The sequence below is a fragment of the Carassius auratus genome, chromosome 22, assembly GCF_003368295.1.
Source record: "Carassius auratus strain Wakin chromosome 22, ASM336829v1, whole genome shotgun sequence".
In the NCBI taxonomy this organism is placed as follows: Eukaryota; Metazoa; Chordata; class Actinopteri; order Cypriniformes; family Cyprinidae; genus Carassius; species Carassius auratus.
The window spans coordinates 3,540,925-3,558,072 of NC_039264.1; the positions used below are offsets into that span (position 1 = coordinate 3,540,925).

Genomic DNA, 17,148 nt, shown 5'->3' on the forward strand with positions numbered 1-17,148 from the left:
AGTTTTAATGCGCAAGTTTTAATTTACAGCCCTGTCCTCTAAACACCCTATTGGGTTCACAGAGAAAGTGTTGTATGTTTAGGAAAGCACTTTGCTTCTCTGTTAAGAGTCTGGCCTTTGAACTAGACTGTCATTTAGACTTGCTTTATATATTAGAAAGAGCACCATTTGTTCTGTGTGTAAACACGAGTGGCAGTCTGGCTCGTTTTCATCATTTGTGGCTTTGAGGTTTCTTCATTTCCTGTACAGAGCTTTCCAGATTTGTGTTTGGATCACTGACAGCATATCAAGAATATACAAACACTTCCTGATATCTCCAAATCCTCAGGTAGTCCAGAACTCATGGCCAGTAATTAGGATCTGATGGTGGGATTTAAATAAGGGATTCAATTCTTTGTTGCCCTTGAACTTAAAAGGATCCAGATCCTCCCCATCTGTTTGAATTTGGTTAGAAAACCGATATCAAAGAATCTTTTATCTCGAGCTTTACAAATCGCAGTTAATTTGAGCGCGCAAATACTTCAACCTTCAAATTACCTTGAAGAACCTATCTTTTGTGTATCTTGCCATGATTCATCACTGAATCACAAAGAAGTGCAAAAAGGGTAGCGAAATATATTCCAGTCCTACTTTTTCTGTGAGTAAACATGAAAAGACATTTAAGGTCTGTGCTTTTCAAACTATAATGGACTTATTGTAATATCAATAGAGTTTTTTTTTTTTTTTTTGGTTGTCGTTTTTAAATCAGTCAGTTCACACTGAGATTCACACGTTTACAGATTAATCCAAAAACTTGTCCAAAACAAGTGTTATTGAATTTGGAATAAATTTTTTCTTCTTGTAAATTGACTTTAACAAACAAACAAAGTGTGCCTATTCATTCAGTGATTGTTGGGCAACAGATTCTCAATGCACGAACGTGAGTTTTGTAGATTAATTTAGACGATTAAAACACCACTAGAGCTGTCAACAAAATAAGCGTGGGACTGATAAAACTGAGAGTGTCACCATGGCATGCCAACAATGTTATTTTAGTAGAATATTGTGACATTTTGCAGAAGTAGACGATTTTATCATTGTTTTCTTCTGAAAAGTGATGTGAAACAATAGTCTTACTCATTGTTTGTGATATTGCGCTGCATTGTAGGACTACGCAAGACGAATGTGTGTTGCACAGCAGCCAATTTAAATCAGAACACATCTGATGTATCATAATACATTTGTGCCATACACAAAGTTTGTGGGGCAAATTTCTGTCATAGTGCGTCTTCTGTTTGTTGCTCTAAAGGTCATACACTGATTTAATGTCAGGCCTGAAGCGTTTTTATATTAAAAGGCAGACCATAGACAGCATGTCCTGCTCTTTGCTCTTTTAGAGTAAATGGCTTCTTTCAGAGCCATATGGGAGTATAATTGCAGCGTATTCAAGATGTTAATATTACAGTAACTGCCAAGCCCACACACATACCTCTGACTTGCTGCAATCTGTTTTGATGCTTAACCAGTGCTTTCCCAGCCAACAAAATTATGCTTTAAAAATATTTTGTTCTAAGAACATTCCTTTTATGTTCTTTTTCTTTTCTTTTAAAAAAAAATCTTTTCTGAATGTTCTTTTTTAAAATTTTATTCTTGGTTATGCAAATGTTATGCAAGACATAAGGGGAATGTTCCATTTTATTTTTGTGGAAGTGTTACTTTTAGATGTTCTCTGAACACCGAAACAAGTAGTGAGTCCTGTGTTCAATTAATAATGTAAAGAATAAATAACGTTTATGTGTTAATGTTTTAAGAACATTATTCACTCAACAATGAAAAATTGCTGAAAATATACTCAACCTCAAGCCATCCAGGATGTAGATGAGTTTGTTTCTTCATCAGATTTGGAGAAATGTAGCATTGCATCACTTGCTCACCCGAGGATCCTCTTTAGTGAATGGGTGCCGTCAGAATGAGAGTCCAAACAGCTGATATAAAGCATCACTGGAGTGCTGTGGATTATTGTGATGTTTTTATCAGCGGTTTGGCTCTCATTCTGACGGCACCCATTCACTGCAGAGCATCCTTTGACAGCAAGTTATGCTACATTTCTCCAAATCTGGTAAAGAAACAAACTCATCGACATCTTGGATGGTCTGAGGCTGAGTATATTTTCAGCAAATTTTCATTGTTGGGTATTAATCCTTTAAAGACATGCTAACTTTGAACAATCAATCTATTACGGTTACTGGAAGAACATTTTGTTCCTAACTTTGAGGGAACCTTGCCAGAACATTAACCAAATGTACTGAAAACATTCCCTCTTAGTTGGATAATCACATTAGCTTAAAAATAAAAAAAAGATGATGGCATATTTGTGACGCACAAGCACTGAAATTTTAACGGTTATGTTTCAAAAGAGCTTTGGTCAGCCACAAAATTGCAGCATCACAATAAAAACAAAAAAGACATCAAGTTCAGCATGAAGAAGGGTCATGGACAATTTAACCACATTAATATAGCCTATAATATTTTTATTTTTCATGCACAGTTGACTCAATTCTGTTATTTGTGGGCAGATCGCCATTTATCCCTGAACCAAACTATAATGGTAAACAAGATAATAGACTCTTACAAGAGCGAGACGTTTAGCCACATTTCCATTTCCCCAAACATTTTGAACCCATCAAGCACTTTCGAGACAATATCGTATGCACTGCTTCACAACATTTTCCCAGACATAACATTAAAGTCCTCAGAGCAATAACCAGACAGTTCGCAAGCTGTCAGACACAAGACCCTGTGCTCGACGGAGGAAGGAGAACTAAGAGTTCAGGCCAGTCTTCTGGACCCGATTAAATTGATCTGCTCTGCTAATGGACGGCATAACATCTCCCCGGGTTAAGGAAGCAGAAAGGGTAGACGGGATGTTGGACATGCTCTGTGCGCATGGGTCAACGGAGACACTGAAGTCATTGAGAGACAAATGTGGCACTTTCATTTCGAGTCCAAACTCTAAATATCAGATAAAGGGTGCCGTCCCGGTCCGCGTGGATTTCAGAGAGTCTGAAACGGGATATGAAGAGATGAGCCGTGTGAGGCTCTCCTGGACGCATTAATGCAACTTAATGGAAACGCTGGCTCCTCCAGGACTACTTCATCCATTAGCTCTGACTGAGCTGCTTTTCCAGACCATCAGAGCACAAGCCAAGCTGTCTGTTTCACCGGACAGCTCTGTTGACCATATATCTGTTTGTGTTTACATTCACGTGTTTATTGCCCAGAACTAGTGCACTGGTGACCTGTTCACGCTTTGCACACACACAAACAGAAAGCCAGTGAGTGAAGGATTGTAGCTATTTAAAGCCCTATAATAACTCTTTATATTTCACACATTCCTCCATTTTGAGAGGCTAGACTTTAGTTCAGTCTATAAGACTTTATTTGATCACAGTAGGCCTATTTCTGAACATACAAAAATATAAAAATGCTCTAAGAACGTTTTGAAAAACATTCTCGTTAAGTTCTCTAAATAGGCTATTAAAAATGTCAATTTTTAAATGTAAATTTATTTTTTAATTTTGGAAACGTTATAGAAATGTTACATTGAATGTTCTTGGAATTTAAAGAACGTTCGATGAGCGCCCAACTAAAAAAACATTGAATGAGGAATGGGATATAAAGTTTCCATAGAACATTAAGCATTTCAAAGACCAGATAACTTTAAATGAACGTTCTATTGACGTTGACGGAAGAACATTTGTTCAAAACTGCTAGAACCTTCTGAACGTTACTGAAGGGATTGGCCTTTTCTGTTAAAAACAAAACTATTGAACACCTCGGACACCGTTGTCTGTATGATAGCACTTAAACAGATTGACCGTCTCCTTCAACCACTTACAGCCATTACGTTTACCTTTCTATCCTAAATGGCATAAAGAGCCCATTCTGCTTCATGTGCTTTCTGTTTATGCGAAAACACCTACACTGCTGTAATGGGCATCTCTCATATCAGTTATAGGAAAACAAAGGAAAAAGCGCATTTTAATGTCATATATTTGTTTGAGAATCGCATCTTATTGGGAAACGTGTTACTGGAATCCGCATGGATCCGTTTTTACAGTAAACGAAAGTCTTCAAACAAAGATAACAGAGCTCTACTGCCTGCTTCATCTCACAATTAAATCATTTAGAATGTAACAAAATGAAATGTTCTCACTGTGTTTTTCTGTATTAGCTTTATTTAGTGGAGAGTAGCGCAACAGATTTTAATTATTAGGAAAGACTTCCCTCTAGTGGAAAGTAAGAGGACTCAATAGTAATTATCTAATGATACTTTAACATATATGTGTATTTTAATTCGAAAATTATTATTATTATTATCAGGGCCCATATTGTTTTGTATAGCAATTGAAACACTAGTGTGATAGTTAGTTAGTTATTTTTTTTTTAGTTTTCTAGTAGCTAAAATTATATAAAAAAAAATTTTTTTAAAAGCATTACTGACACATTATACATTAATTTATGACACATTCATTATTCTGACCGGTATATAAAAATAAAAAATAAAAAAAATATTTGAGAAACATTTAATTATTGAATTTAAAAATGACACATTTATTAACAATGCTTTAAGTTATATATATATATATATATATATATATATATATATATATATATATATATATATATATATATATATATATATATATATATATATATATACGAAGAATTGCACTGCACTCAGTCCTCAAATATAACAGATTATGTGTGTTATGCAAAATTAATAAATAGACCATATAAATCTGACTAGAGAAAAAGGTCAGATGAGGCAGTCCCTGGATTCTCCTGAAGGACCCTAAACATCCCCAACTAGAGTCGCATTTGGACAAGATTTAATCAATTACAACGATTTCCTAAAACCCCAGCACCCTTGAATTGATGTATTAAACCAAACCTGTCACAGAAAAAGCTGAACGGTGCATCGATTAAACGGTAACTTAGTGTCACAACAATGCAGGCGGATAGGTGTCCGTTGACTTCGCCTGTCTGAAACCCCCCGCAGCTCGAGCGCTCTCCGTCAGTCCGTCAGTCGTTCATTCATCCCGTGTTTTCTCGGTTCCTCATCGCTCCGGCTCCAGCATGTTCGAGGAGGCCAGCGAGGTGTTGGAGAACATGCTGAAGTGCTCGTTCCCGCTGAGTCTCGTGCTGTTTCTGGTGCTCGTGTGTCCGCTGCGCGCGGAAGCGGCGCACGAGTTCAGCGTCTACCGAATGCAGCAGTACGACCTGCAGGGACAAACCTACGGTAAAACACACTGTACACCTTCAGGAAACGCTTCAGACCTGCCTTTAATAATAATCCTGTCGTTCTGTTTAGGACGTGCCGTGGCGGAGTGGTGAGTAAGTCAACGTGTGCTGGGGTTCAAACCTACAGTCTTTCAGTTAGCCCCCAGACTGTACCGTACCGTGGTTTTACTATGGGTTTTATAGTTTTAAACCTTCATCAGGGCTGTTAACTGAAGGTTGTAGGTTCAAACCCATCAAGCGTTGACATGTGGACTGTGATGTTGACATGTATCGCTAGCATTACTTCATACCGCGATATTATCGTTATCGTTGTAACGTAACGCGTCCAAAGAAACATTTATAGCGGTTCTATCCACTAATGAGTCACTCCTTCAAGAGCGGTTTATTCTGTATTATTTAAATTCTATTGTTGTTGATATTTTGAGTTATATATTTCAGATTTAATGCATTGTCATTCAATACAAGTATTTAAACATACAGCATTAAGTGTATACATATTTTTAAATTATATTATGCTTTTATACATTATTATTATTGTATTTTTTTATTCAACATTTTAAATATTTTTTCTAATCGTATTATGCGTTTGTCTTTTTTTCATTCATATTTCATTATATATATAATACAGTGTATATTTACTATATGTAACAATATAGTAAATACATTTTATAATTTTATTTCAGATTGGTAACAATTGAATTGAAAAAAAAAAAGGTTTTGTTCTATTTATCAACAATAATCCTGCATGGTACATAACTGTATTTTATGAAATACTATGTTATTACCATAGTAAATGTCCAACAAAACATTAGTTACTTTATTTATTATTGACAAATTTCAGTGCTGTTGAGGGATTTAAAAAAAATCATATTTATCATATTAAAAATCATATCTCATATTGAAATTGAGTGATTTTAGTAGTATTTATGTGTGTGTGTGTATATATATATATTGAGTTAACAAAACCGCTTTTGATGGTCCGTTGTTAGTGCTTTACAAGATCTGCCAGCTCTGTTTATCAAACAGTGTCCTTCATAAGAGCTCATCGTGTCTCAAAACTGGTTTCACTGGTTTAGTTAAAAACACAAGCCATTTATGTCTACGATCATAATGCAGTATTATATCAGTTAGCTTTTTCGATGGTAAATAACACACTGCCCATGCTATCATAACTCAAATTCGTCTTTTAGGTTCCCGTAATGCCATTTTAAACACGGAGGCTCGTACGGTGGAGGCCGAGGTGCTCAGCCGTCGATGTGTGATGGTGCGGCTCGCAGACTTCTCCTACGAGAAATACCAGAGAGCGCTGCGACAGTCGGCAGGGGCCGTGGTCATCATACTGCCCCAGAACATGTCCACTGTGCCGCAGGACATGGTGCAGGTAACGCCGGCGTCCGCTGGAGTGGTGTGTGGGACGCTCAGCTTGCCGGAGGCTGACTGTGCTGTGTTTTGGTCTTCTGTAGCAGTTCATGGAGCTGGAGCCGGAGCTGCTGGCCACCGAGACCATCGTGCCCGTGTACTTCGCTCTGGAGGACGAGGAGCTGCTGTCCATCTACACTCAGACACAGATCTCCTCGTCCTCACAGGGGGCCTCGTCAGCTGCTGAAGGTACTTGTGTATGAATGCGCAGAGTTTGAAAGTACAGTTTATATGATATAGTTAGTATAATATAAAAAATGTTCGATAGACGTTTGTGAAGTTTTTGCATTGTAATGTTTTTTAAGTCAAGCCCACGAGACGCGCCGCTGCTGTGTTATGCACTGCATTATTTTGCACTTGAGACAAGACAAAAGTGTCCTTAAGACTTATTTGATCTACATATGTCAAAACATTAGAAAGGAGATATTTTAAAGGACAAAATATTAGAGCATTATCGAAGCGCTAGTGTTGTCAAAAGACCCGGTACTGGAAGACTGGAGATGGAAATGTGACGTTACCAGGTTTCTTTAAGTACCGTTAATTTTACATAAAGCCATTGTGCTAGAAATATTACTATTATTTAGTAGAATGTATGTGATACTGCTACTATTGTTTTATTTTTTAAAGAAATAAATCACGCAATATTTCTTCCATGTTTACATTTTAATAGAAAATCCCCTTTATTTATATTAAAAAAAAGAAAAACTTTAGACATAATTGTAAATAAGTATAAAGAATGGCATTGGTTTTATTTTTAGTGATAAAAAGTGTTTTTTCTTTTTTTAATTATTATTAAGAATATTTTTGTGTTTTGCTTTGGTACCGAAATTGGTACCGAGAACCATGGATTTTCACTGGTATCGGTACCGAATACTGAAATTTTGGTACCGTGACAACACTACGAAGCGCAATGCAGAGAAGATCTTGATAAGATTAAAACGAAAACCAAGCCATTCACAAAGACGCATATTCAGCACATTTTTTAGACAGAGGAATGTGACTGCTGCACTTGCGTCTCACACGAGAGATGTATAGAAAGCCATGCAAAATTAAAACAGTTTAAACTTTTAGAAAACACGTTGTGAATTTGTTTCTGCTCTTTGTATTGAGCAGTGCATGAATACATGATGCTGCTATGCAATTTCTGAAATTATATTTGATTTATATATATGATACTTTCAACGTTATGCACTTTTTCTATAGACTTGTTATTTCATTGCACTGAATAAACAATTTAATGCGCTGCATTATTTTGCACTTGAGACAAGACAAAAGTTTCCTGTAGACTTATTTATTCTGCATACAAAACATTAAAAAGGAGATATGTTTACATTTTATTTTGTGTTTGACTGTTAAAACAAACAAACAAAAAAACATTTTGTTGTCTTAATAAATTGAGTAAATTAAAAATACAGTGGAAAAAAATCTATTTGCTCTTTATTTTAATAAGGATTATAAAAAAAATTAAATAATTATCGATTGATACGGTATTTAGCTATATCACCCAGCCCTGTTTTAAATATAATTCATTTACATATATTAAAATATATTTTGAAATGTTTATAAATACAAATGCTATATTTACATATTTATAAATTTTAAATGCAAGTTTTTAAATGTATCTTTATAGTAGCACTTGTGTTTAAAAATTATAATTTATAATAAAATGCATGTATGTATACAAGTTATAATATATATATATATATATATATATATATATATATATATATATATATATATATATATATATATATATGTATATATGTATATATATATATGTATGTATATGTATGTTTAATTTTGTAATAATATCTATGCATATTCATTTAAAATATTGTTTGCATTATATTTTAAACATTTATTTAACCTTTGTTTACTTTATAAAATGTATTTTTAAGTATTATAACTTCATATATGATATTTACTAAGTATAATCAACCTTATATACATACACGGTACTATATTGTTATATTGATGTTATATATAGCATATAAATATCCAGATTGTATATGTACTTTTAAGTATTATATGTGTGTATTCTGTGTGTGTGTTTTAATGTGTGTGGATAGTTTTGAATGTATATTAACCTGGGCTTTGTGTGTTTTCATCCAGTGCTGCTGCACACAGCGACCGCTAATGGTTTCCAGATGGTGACCAGTGGAGCTCAGAGTAAAGCTGTCAGTGACTGGGCCATTACCAGTCTAGAGGTGAGACTCCTTTACCCAGAAACTGAGCCTCGGCCCTCACATGCTCACCCTCATATCATTACAAACCTAAAATGAAGACTTTTTGGAGAACTTTCGCTCTCTATCATCCAGTGAAAGTCAGCTGTCGAACTCTAGAAAGGACCATAAAACCACAGTTCATCCACTTTGTGTCATAGTGTTGGACGTTCTAGCAGCGGTTTTAGGCTCAGAGGACATTAATAACACTAATTTGAGAATGGCATTCAGTTAATGCTGCACTCAGTCAGGTCAGGCTTTCAGACATCCTTCAGCAGTGCAGTGTTTGACTCTGAAAGGGTGAAATGCCTCTCAAGATTGCTTTAATGCTCTTGTCAGGGTCGTCTCACGGGTTCGGGAGGAGAAGATCTGCCCACTATCGTCCTGGTGGCTCATTATGACTCTTTCGGAGTTGCTCCGGTGAGGACATCATGCTGCTTTCGTTCTTTATGTATATTTCTGAGTTATTTGTGGTGATATATTCAGTGTGTTTTGTTTCAGTGGCTGTCGTACGGCGCAGACTCGAACGGCAGTGGCGTCGCTGTACTGCTGGAGCTCGCACGACTGTTTTCCAGACTCTACTCCTACAAACGCACGCATGCTGGGTAACGTCGTCTCTGAAACCGTTTTCGGTCTGCGCACTTTAGGGCTCGGTGATTTGGCGAAAAATGTAAATCTAAAAAAAGATTGTTTTTTTGTTTTACCGATTCTCAATTTTTTTTGATTTTTAACTAGTCGACTTGAAAATTTAACTACACAATGATTCAAGTAACTTTTCCTTTATTTCTCTGGTTAAAGAAAATTCAGTTCCAAGTGCAGCACACATGAAGTCGTCAAAATTATGTAAATGTTAAACGAATAATTTGCTAAGTATCTTTTGCATGAACTACAGCTACAAATTTTAGACAGATTTGGCTTATAAATATTATGTGTTCAGATTTAATGCTTTTAACAAATTCTCAAAATTCATTATTGTAATTCAAATTCATAATGATATGATAAGATAATAGTTGATTATATTATATTATATGATAATAGTTTTTTTTTTTTCGATTGCTTTTCCATTGTTTTCTGTGTAAACATGGACATGTTTGACTGTTGCGCTCGCGTCTCTTTCAGCGTCTAATGCATGAAACGGCTTTCTAAAAACGTGATGCTAAAGTAAAAAAAAAAAGTTCCCTCTGATCTTCTTGCATTTTTTTCTATTCCGCTGCCCGCGTCGTGTCTTTGTCAACACAAGTGTGGATGACGCCTAGCGCTATATGTATGGCTATACACAGAGCACGTTAGCGGTTAATCACGGTTGGATCGGTCTTTTCTTTACCGGAATATCATCAAATTGTCTAATTCTAACATTTAATAATATTTCTAGTGAAAATTGCAAGTCCACGATTTCTAAAAAATAAAATCGTGGCAAAACATGAAATTCTAATTAATAGATAAAATCAGAAAAATTGCCCAGCCTTAGCATGCTTTTTTTTTTGTAGATACAACCTGCTGTTTTTCTTGTCTGGAGGCGGGAAGTTTAACTACCAAGGCACAAAACGATGGCTGGAGGACAACCTGGATCACACAGGTACGAATATTGCTCCACGGTTTGAGTATTTCACTTACATTTGTTGCTTAAAATAGATATTCATGAACTTGCAGAGTAAATATAGTTTATATGGAGTACAATTTCAAAATAAGAGTCTCAGTGTTTTATTAGTGTTTTATCAGTGTTTTATTAGTACCCTCATATTATAAATTTCTTTTTTCTGGTTATTTTTTGGTATTTTAATTAAACTGTCTGATTATTATGAGCATCTTAAAGTAAATAATATACATGTCAAAATAAGAGTCCCATGTATGTTTTTTTTTTAATTAAACATCCTGTATAATGCATAATGGGTTTTTCTGTGGTTATTATTGGTATTTTGGTGACATAATCTATTGATTATGTGCAGCTGAAAGTAGTAAAGCATAAATATTTCAAAATAATAGTATAATAATGTTATTTTGTTTTATTGAAAATCAATAATTTCAGTCTTGTTTATAATTAAAAGGCCCATATTATACATAACGCTTTTGTTTCTGGTTAAGGTCCTTGCACACTGAGTCCGAAGCCATATTTGGCATTTATTCCAAAGTTTGAAATAAATGTAATTCAAAAATTATTAAATCACTGCATTTTGAAGCAGAAATATCTAAAAACCTAGTGTACGTTTTGCATTTAAACAAATTAGATAATTTTACTTAAATGTAAATGTCTCCTCACATTTCATTATTAAGGAAGAATAAATGATCTGATACATTTTCATTGTGTTCCAAAATGTAAAAAATCTGAAAAACCTTCTTTATTTCATAATTCCCCAAAGGTGGCTTTAATAATGTTACTTGATACCAATAATAAGCTGCAAATTCAAAAAAAAAACCGTTAGCATGAACCCCTGCTAAGACATCTTGTTAAACGACCTGTATTGACCTCGCCCCTTTCTTCCAGATTCCAGTCTGCTCCAGGACAACGTGGCGTTCGTTTTGTGTCTGGACACTCTGGGTAACAGTGACAACCTTCACCTCCACGTCTCTAAACCACCGAAAGAGGGAAGCCCACAGCACGCCCTTCTCAAAGAACTAGAGACCGTAAGATTATCCGCTCCTCATCCACGTTCTTTACTCCTCATGACGTCAGACCTCACTGGCTCCTGTTTGTAGGTTTCGGTCCAACAGCACCCCGACCTGAAGTTCTCAATGGTCCACAAGAAGATCAACCTGGCGGACGACACTCTGGCGTGGGAGCACGAGCGCTTCGGCATCCGCCGCCTGCCCGCCTTCACCCTGTCCCACCTGGAGAGCCACCGCAGCCCCGCGCGCCACTCCATCATGGACATGCGGTCAGTGTCCTCTCTGGAGGGGGCGGGAGAGGCCACCGCTGGGTGGGTGATGATTGGTGCTCTCTCTCTGTCGCCCTGACGACTGGTTTCCTCCCTCGCTGCCCATTGGTTGGTTAGGTTGATGATGTCGTCTCTCTGTTTCTGGCAGGCCTCACGTGGATCTGACGAAGCTCAGTCGAAACACTAAAGTCATCGCCGAAGCGCTGGCGAGAGTCATATACAACCTGACAGATAAGGTAATGGTCCGGTATCTACATTAGTCTTCATTTCTCAGCGGATATGGATATGTATACGAATAAAATATGTAATATATATCTCAACCATTGAGTAGGGCGGCACGATTTGAAATCTACTTAATCTAATTCTGCGCGAAAAAACAAACAAACAAACAAAAATCTGCTTATTTATTTTTACTTTGATAATAGATTGCAATTTTAACGACATAATCATCTATGTTTTTTTGGTATTTTTGCTTAAATTTGACATACTCAACTTCAAATGTTTACGCTACACACATACTAATGGAGGAAATTTAAAAAAAATGGTTTCATTGTAAAGAAAACCCTTTGAACTAAAATATATTAGTGTAATTAATTATAAATAACATTATATAGGTTTAAAATATTACAATAAACTAAAAAAAAAAAACATAAGCGCTTTTTGACTTTTTGAAAAAAAGTAATTATGTATATTTTTTTTATCTGTAATTCAGGTTTAATTAGGGGTTGCTCTTTGAAATTTACTTTTTTTGATGCCGCTAGATGCCAAAATGTACCAGAAAAAATAATATTTCATATAACAGTTTAAAGAGTAGTTACAGCATTATAACCGAAGGGAGATTTTTTTTATTTTTTTTTATTTTTTTTTTTGCATCTAAATATGTCATTTTGAGTTTTCTTTGCAAAAACAGTATTTATATGACAAATTACCCCCAGAATCCTATTTTACTATGTGCTGTAAGCACTTTTCTTGATTATTGATTTAATTAGGTTTCATTTTTATGTTTTTCTTAGTAGTAATATACAAAATGGCATACGCGATTCGGACCAGATTTCCCATGTTGTGTTTTCTACAATCAGTTCTATAACCTGCATCCCATAATAGCATTATGATGGTAGCATTCATGATTTCAAATCATAATATTTGACAGCAAAAATAAGAAAAATGAGAAAACAGTGCATATATATGTTAAGATCTTGGTTTTATTCTGATTAACCGTTCAGTTTTACCACTGGCCTCAATCACAGAGCTCAAAATGTGTCTTTTATTGATGCTATAGTTGTCTTCTGTCTCGCAGGGTGTCGGCGGAGACGTGCAGATCTTCACTGAACAGATGGTGAGTATTTCCAAACCCCGGTGAGCTGCAGTATTTGCAGGCATCACACTGTATATGCTCATTTCCCAGCATTTAGCCTTCACTGACTCGTCTGTGTAAAGCTGACGTGTTGCGTCTGGTCTGTTGTTGTTTAAGTGCGCTTCTGTTCCCATCAGCAGGTGCAGGAGGATCAGCTAGAGTCACTGGTGGACTGGCTGACGGCTCAACCGCGAGCCGCCCAGCTGCTGGACAAAGATAGCAGCATCGTGAACACGCTGGAGTATTACCTGAACCGCTATCTGAAGGACGTCAAGAGACACCTGGTCAGAGCCGACAAGAGGTGAATCAACACAGCAGTGTTTCAGTGTTGAGTGGAAACGGATCATATTCACAGCTTCATTATGGTTTTGTTTTATTTTGACAGGGACCCTGAGTTTGTGTTTTATGATCAACTCAAGCAGACCATGAATGCGTATAGGTGAGATATTCAATGATGCTCATTGAATCATATTGAATTTAACCCATATATCAAGGTTTGCATTTGCATTTGTAAAGTTAATAATAATAATAATTATGGAAACCCGTTTCCACCACTGAATAAAAAATAAAACAAGTTAATTGTGACTTCTCACAATTCTGACTTTATTTCTTGGAATTCTGACTTTTTTTTTTTATTAATGTAAATTTATATCTCGGAATTCTGACTTTTTTTTTATTAATGTAAATTTATATCTCGGAATTCTGACTTTTTTTAAATGTAAATTTATATCTCGGAATTCTGACTTTATTATTTTTTTAAATGTAAATTTATATCTCGGAATTCTGACTTTATTTTTTTTAAATGTAAATTTATATCTCGGAATTCTGACTTTATTTTTTTTTTATGTCAATTTATATCTCGGAATTCTGACTTTATTTTTAAAATGTAAATTTATATCTCTGAATTCTGACTTTATTTTTAAAATGTAAATTTATATCTCGGAATTCTGACTTTATTTTTTTTTCAATGTAAATTTATATCTCGGAATTCTGACTTTATTTTTTTCAATGTAAATTTATATCTCGGAATTCTGATTTTATTTTTTTTTTCAATGTAAATTTATATCTCGGAATTCTGACTTTATTTTTTTCTCAGAATTGTAAATTTATTTATCACAATTCTAACACTTTGTTTGAATGATTGTTTTATTTGAAACAAACCAGGGTAAAACCAGCTATCTTTGACCTGCTGCTAGCTGTCTGTATTGCATCTTATCTTGGAGTGCTGTATTTGGCTGTTCAGGTAAGACAAATGTTCAGACAAAAAGATTTTAACACTTTTTTTTCACTCTGATCATGATTTATATTAAATGTATTTTTCAGTTAACATTTGTCTTATTTCTTTCTTGTTTTCCCACAGAATTTTGGACTTTTGTACGGTTTCCTGCGTAGAGTCACAGCTCCTCGGGTCAAACAGCACTAACCTGCAATTCATGCACCTGCAATACAAGGGACCGTCGGGGTCTCAAAGCAGAGCCAAGAGTGTGTTTGCTGTCTTTTTCACTAGTTTGATTGATTTAGTTGATTGTTGATTTCCATGCCAAGAATTTCATCCACTACATCACTACTAGCATTTCAAGTCTTGTCTCAGCGTTGCCTCAAGTCCTGCATCCTCTAAAATACAACCCGTAATTGCTCAGAGTTGATTACAATTTAAATCGCAATCAAATCAGTTCCCATGAAATGTGCCCTTCTTGCATCAATTACGGATTGTACTTCTAAGCAGTGTTTCCTGAAAACCTTTCCTTATGTGGTTATTCTTCACTGGCAGCTGCTACAAAGTGGGCCAATATCATTGCAAAATCATTCGTTTGCATGAGTCTCAGCTCAAACTGCTGATTCTCTTTGTGGCTATATATATATATATATATATATATATATATATATATATATATATATATATATATATATATATATAAGACTGTAATGTTTGGAAACCTGGCATTTCATGTTTTGCAGATTTTTTTATCCTAAAGTTATTAATCAAAATACTAATATTAATTATTCCATGATCCTTTAGAAATTTTAAAACTCCCATTTCTTTCTTCAGTCCTAATTCCACGTGTGGTTTTGACATCCGATGTTCACTTCTGCTGTCGCTTTTTATTGCCAAGCAGTGTGGTACAAATTTGCTGTTATTTATGGAAGCTGTTATGCTCCGACATGCACTGGTTTAATGTTTTTTGTTGTTGTTGTTAATTTAACTTTGCAAATCAGAGGTACATAACCTTGATTCTCAAGGATGAAGAAGAAAAATAAAGTTTTTGTTGAATAAAAAGTTTTTGTTGAGTTAAGAATATACTGCAGTTGTTTTCTTTGAGCAGGTTTTATTAAATGGAAAAAACATGACAACACAGTTGGTTGCAATTCACTAAATCAACTGGAATTATTAAAATTGTTCCTTTACAAATGAGATAATACAGGTTGCTCCTAGTGGTCAGATCAAAATCATGGAAAAGAATGAATAAATGATCCAAGAAAAAATGTTTAAGTCTAATAACTTATTTCTCCATGTTAAATTAAGCTGTATAAATCCCCTAGCTACTAATTTTAAAACATTTTATACAGGAGAAAACAGTAGTAAGAAATTACAGTGCAATTTTCATTAAATCACATTTCAGAAACCAAATACAGCAAAACACCCCAGGCAAAAACACCTCAAACTTATTGTTTTTTGATTATGTTTACCAGGAGTTTGATATTTATTTTTGGCACTCTTCTAGAAAATGACACATTTTGATTGTACTCTCAATGTGATAAATTATTTCCACTATGAATAACTTACAGAAAACCAATGGTTTTTCATTAACTAATGGAGTGTATGGTGGTTATTGCTAGTTGGTAACCTGAATTTTGACTCCAAGTAACGTTGGAAATGTTTCACATAATGAGGGTTACCATCTAGCCAACATCTGTATTTAACGGCTGTTAATGTTTTTTGTCCAGTGATTTGAGTAAAAATATAACTACCACCAGAAACTGACTAAACTCATTCAAAGGTACCATTGTACACGGCTGCTGTATAAATAATGGACGTGTACATCGAAAGAAAAAAAACAGCAGTAGCAATTTGAATTGCGTAAAGGAATATTTCGCGCTTAAACAAAGCATCTAAAAATAGCAACAGGAGCGGAAGACATGACTACAGCGACGTCTGTTTGTGTGCGAAGCTTCGTCCAAAAGGGAACTTTTGATACAGTAGGCAAATCATCTTTTCAAGTATTGTGTTAGTTCTGGAGATATCAGTGTCACGACAGATAATTTATTCATAAAGCATATTCTCAGATATCATGCGTTCCTGAATACAACATCCGCATAAATACTTCGATTAATTTGAGTAGAGCAAAACATGTCGGACTTAATAAGCATCCACGATCAACTTGTTAAGTTTTTGATCCTTATTTTAGCGAAACAAACACGATATAGCATCTGAGTGTAAAGTGTTAAGCCAATCAGAGCTAGCTTAGATCGCGCCATTACAGCAACGGTTGCTGGGATGGGGGCGGGAATCCATGAATGGGATGCAAGCAGTATTTTGTAATCAAAACATTGAAAGCGATTCTCTTGTTCATTCAAAAACGGTAATACTGTACAAATGGGATTTATTTTGATATGCAGATCAGGCTAATTGGTTGTTGTAACCCTGCATAGGGTGTTAGACTTTAACTAGTACAGTGGTTCTCAACTGGTTTTGGTTCAGGATACTGATTTTACATAGTTTTTGTCAATTTATTAAACTTTAAATGTATTAATATTACAATTAACTTCTTAAGGCCACACTGCAAAAGTGATGGATCAGTGTTCTTGTTTTCAAGTAATGTCTAAATAAATACCTTATTGAATCATGGTACATTAAATGACAAAATATGGAGTCTTTTTTTCTGAAAATTGTAGTTTTTGCTTCAAACAAGATTAGTTTAGAAAAATATACTTATTTCAAAGGGACAAGTTTCAATTGGCTTTTTTCTAAGCATAAAGTCACTTCGTTTTGATTACT

General features: G+C 35.0%; 1 protein-coding gene across 2 annotated transcripts; it reads left to right on the plus strand.

Annotated features, from left to right (window-relative positions):
- Positions 1 to 4,993: 4,993 nt before the first annotated feature.
- Positions 4,994 to 15,642, plus strand: LOC113039412 (nicalin-1-like). Of its 2 annotated transcripts, none has more exons than XM_026197315.1 (15): positions 4,994 to 5,281; positions 6,474 to 6,664; positions 6,747 to 6,891; positions 8,815 to 8,909; positions 9,264 to 9,344; positions 9,426 to 9,529; positions 10,412 to 10,500; positions 11,407 to 11,546; positions 11,619 to 11,797; positions 11,946 to 12,033; positions 13,095 to 13,133; positions 13,289 to 13,452; positions 13,537 to 13,590; positions 14,316 to 14,394; positions 14,512 to 15,642. In XM_026197315.1, the coding sequence occupies exons 1-15, from the start codon at positions 5,119 to 5,121 to the stop codon at positions 14,572 to 14,574; spliced, it is 1,674 nt and encodes a 557-aa protein (XP_026053100.1). In that variant the 5' UTR covers positions 4,994 to 5,118; the 3' UTR covers positions 14,575 to 15,642. The 2 variants fall into 2 exon arrangements, with proteins under 2 accessions (XP_026053100.1, XP_026053099.1); XM_026197314.1 differs by having other exon boundaries at positions 4,996 to 5,281; positions 11,619 to 11,839; positions 14,512 to 15,641.
- The last annotated feature ends 1,506 nt before the right edge of the window (positions 15,643 to 17,148 follow it).

Excerpts from the sequence above, each read along its gene's own strand:
- LOC113039412 (XM_026197314.1), top strand. The coding sequence starts at position 5,119 with ATGTTCGAGGAGGCCAGCGAGGTGTTGGAGAACATGCTGAAGTGCTCG. Across the intron at positions 6,892-8,814 it reads GGCCTCGTCAGCTGCTGAAG|TGCTGCTGCACACAGCGACC; the intron begins GTACTTGTGTAT and ends GTTTTCATCCAG. Across the intron at positions 9,345-9,425 it reads ACTCTTTCGGAGTTGCTCCG|TGGCTGTCGTACGGCGCAGA; the intron begins GTGAGGACATCA and ends GTTTTGTTTCAG.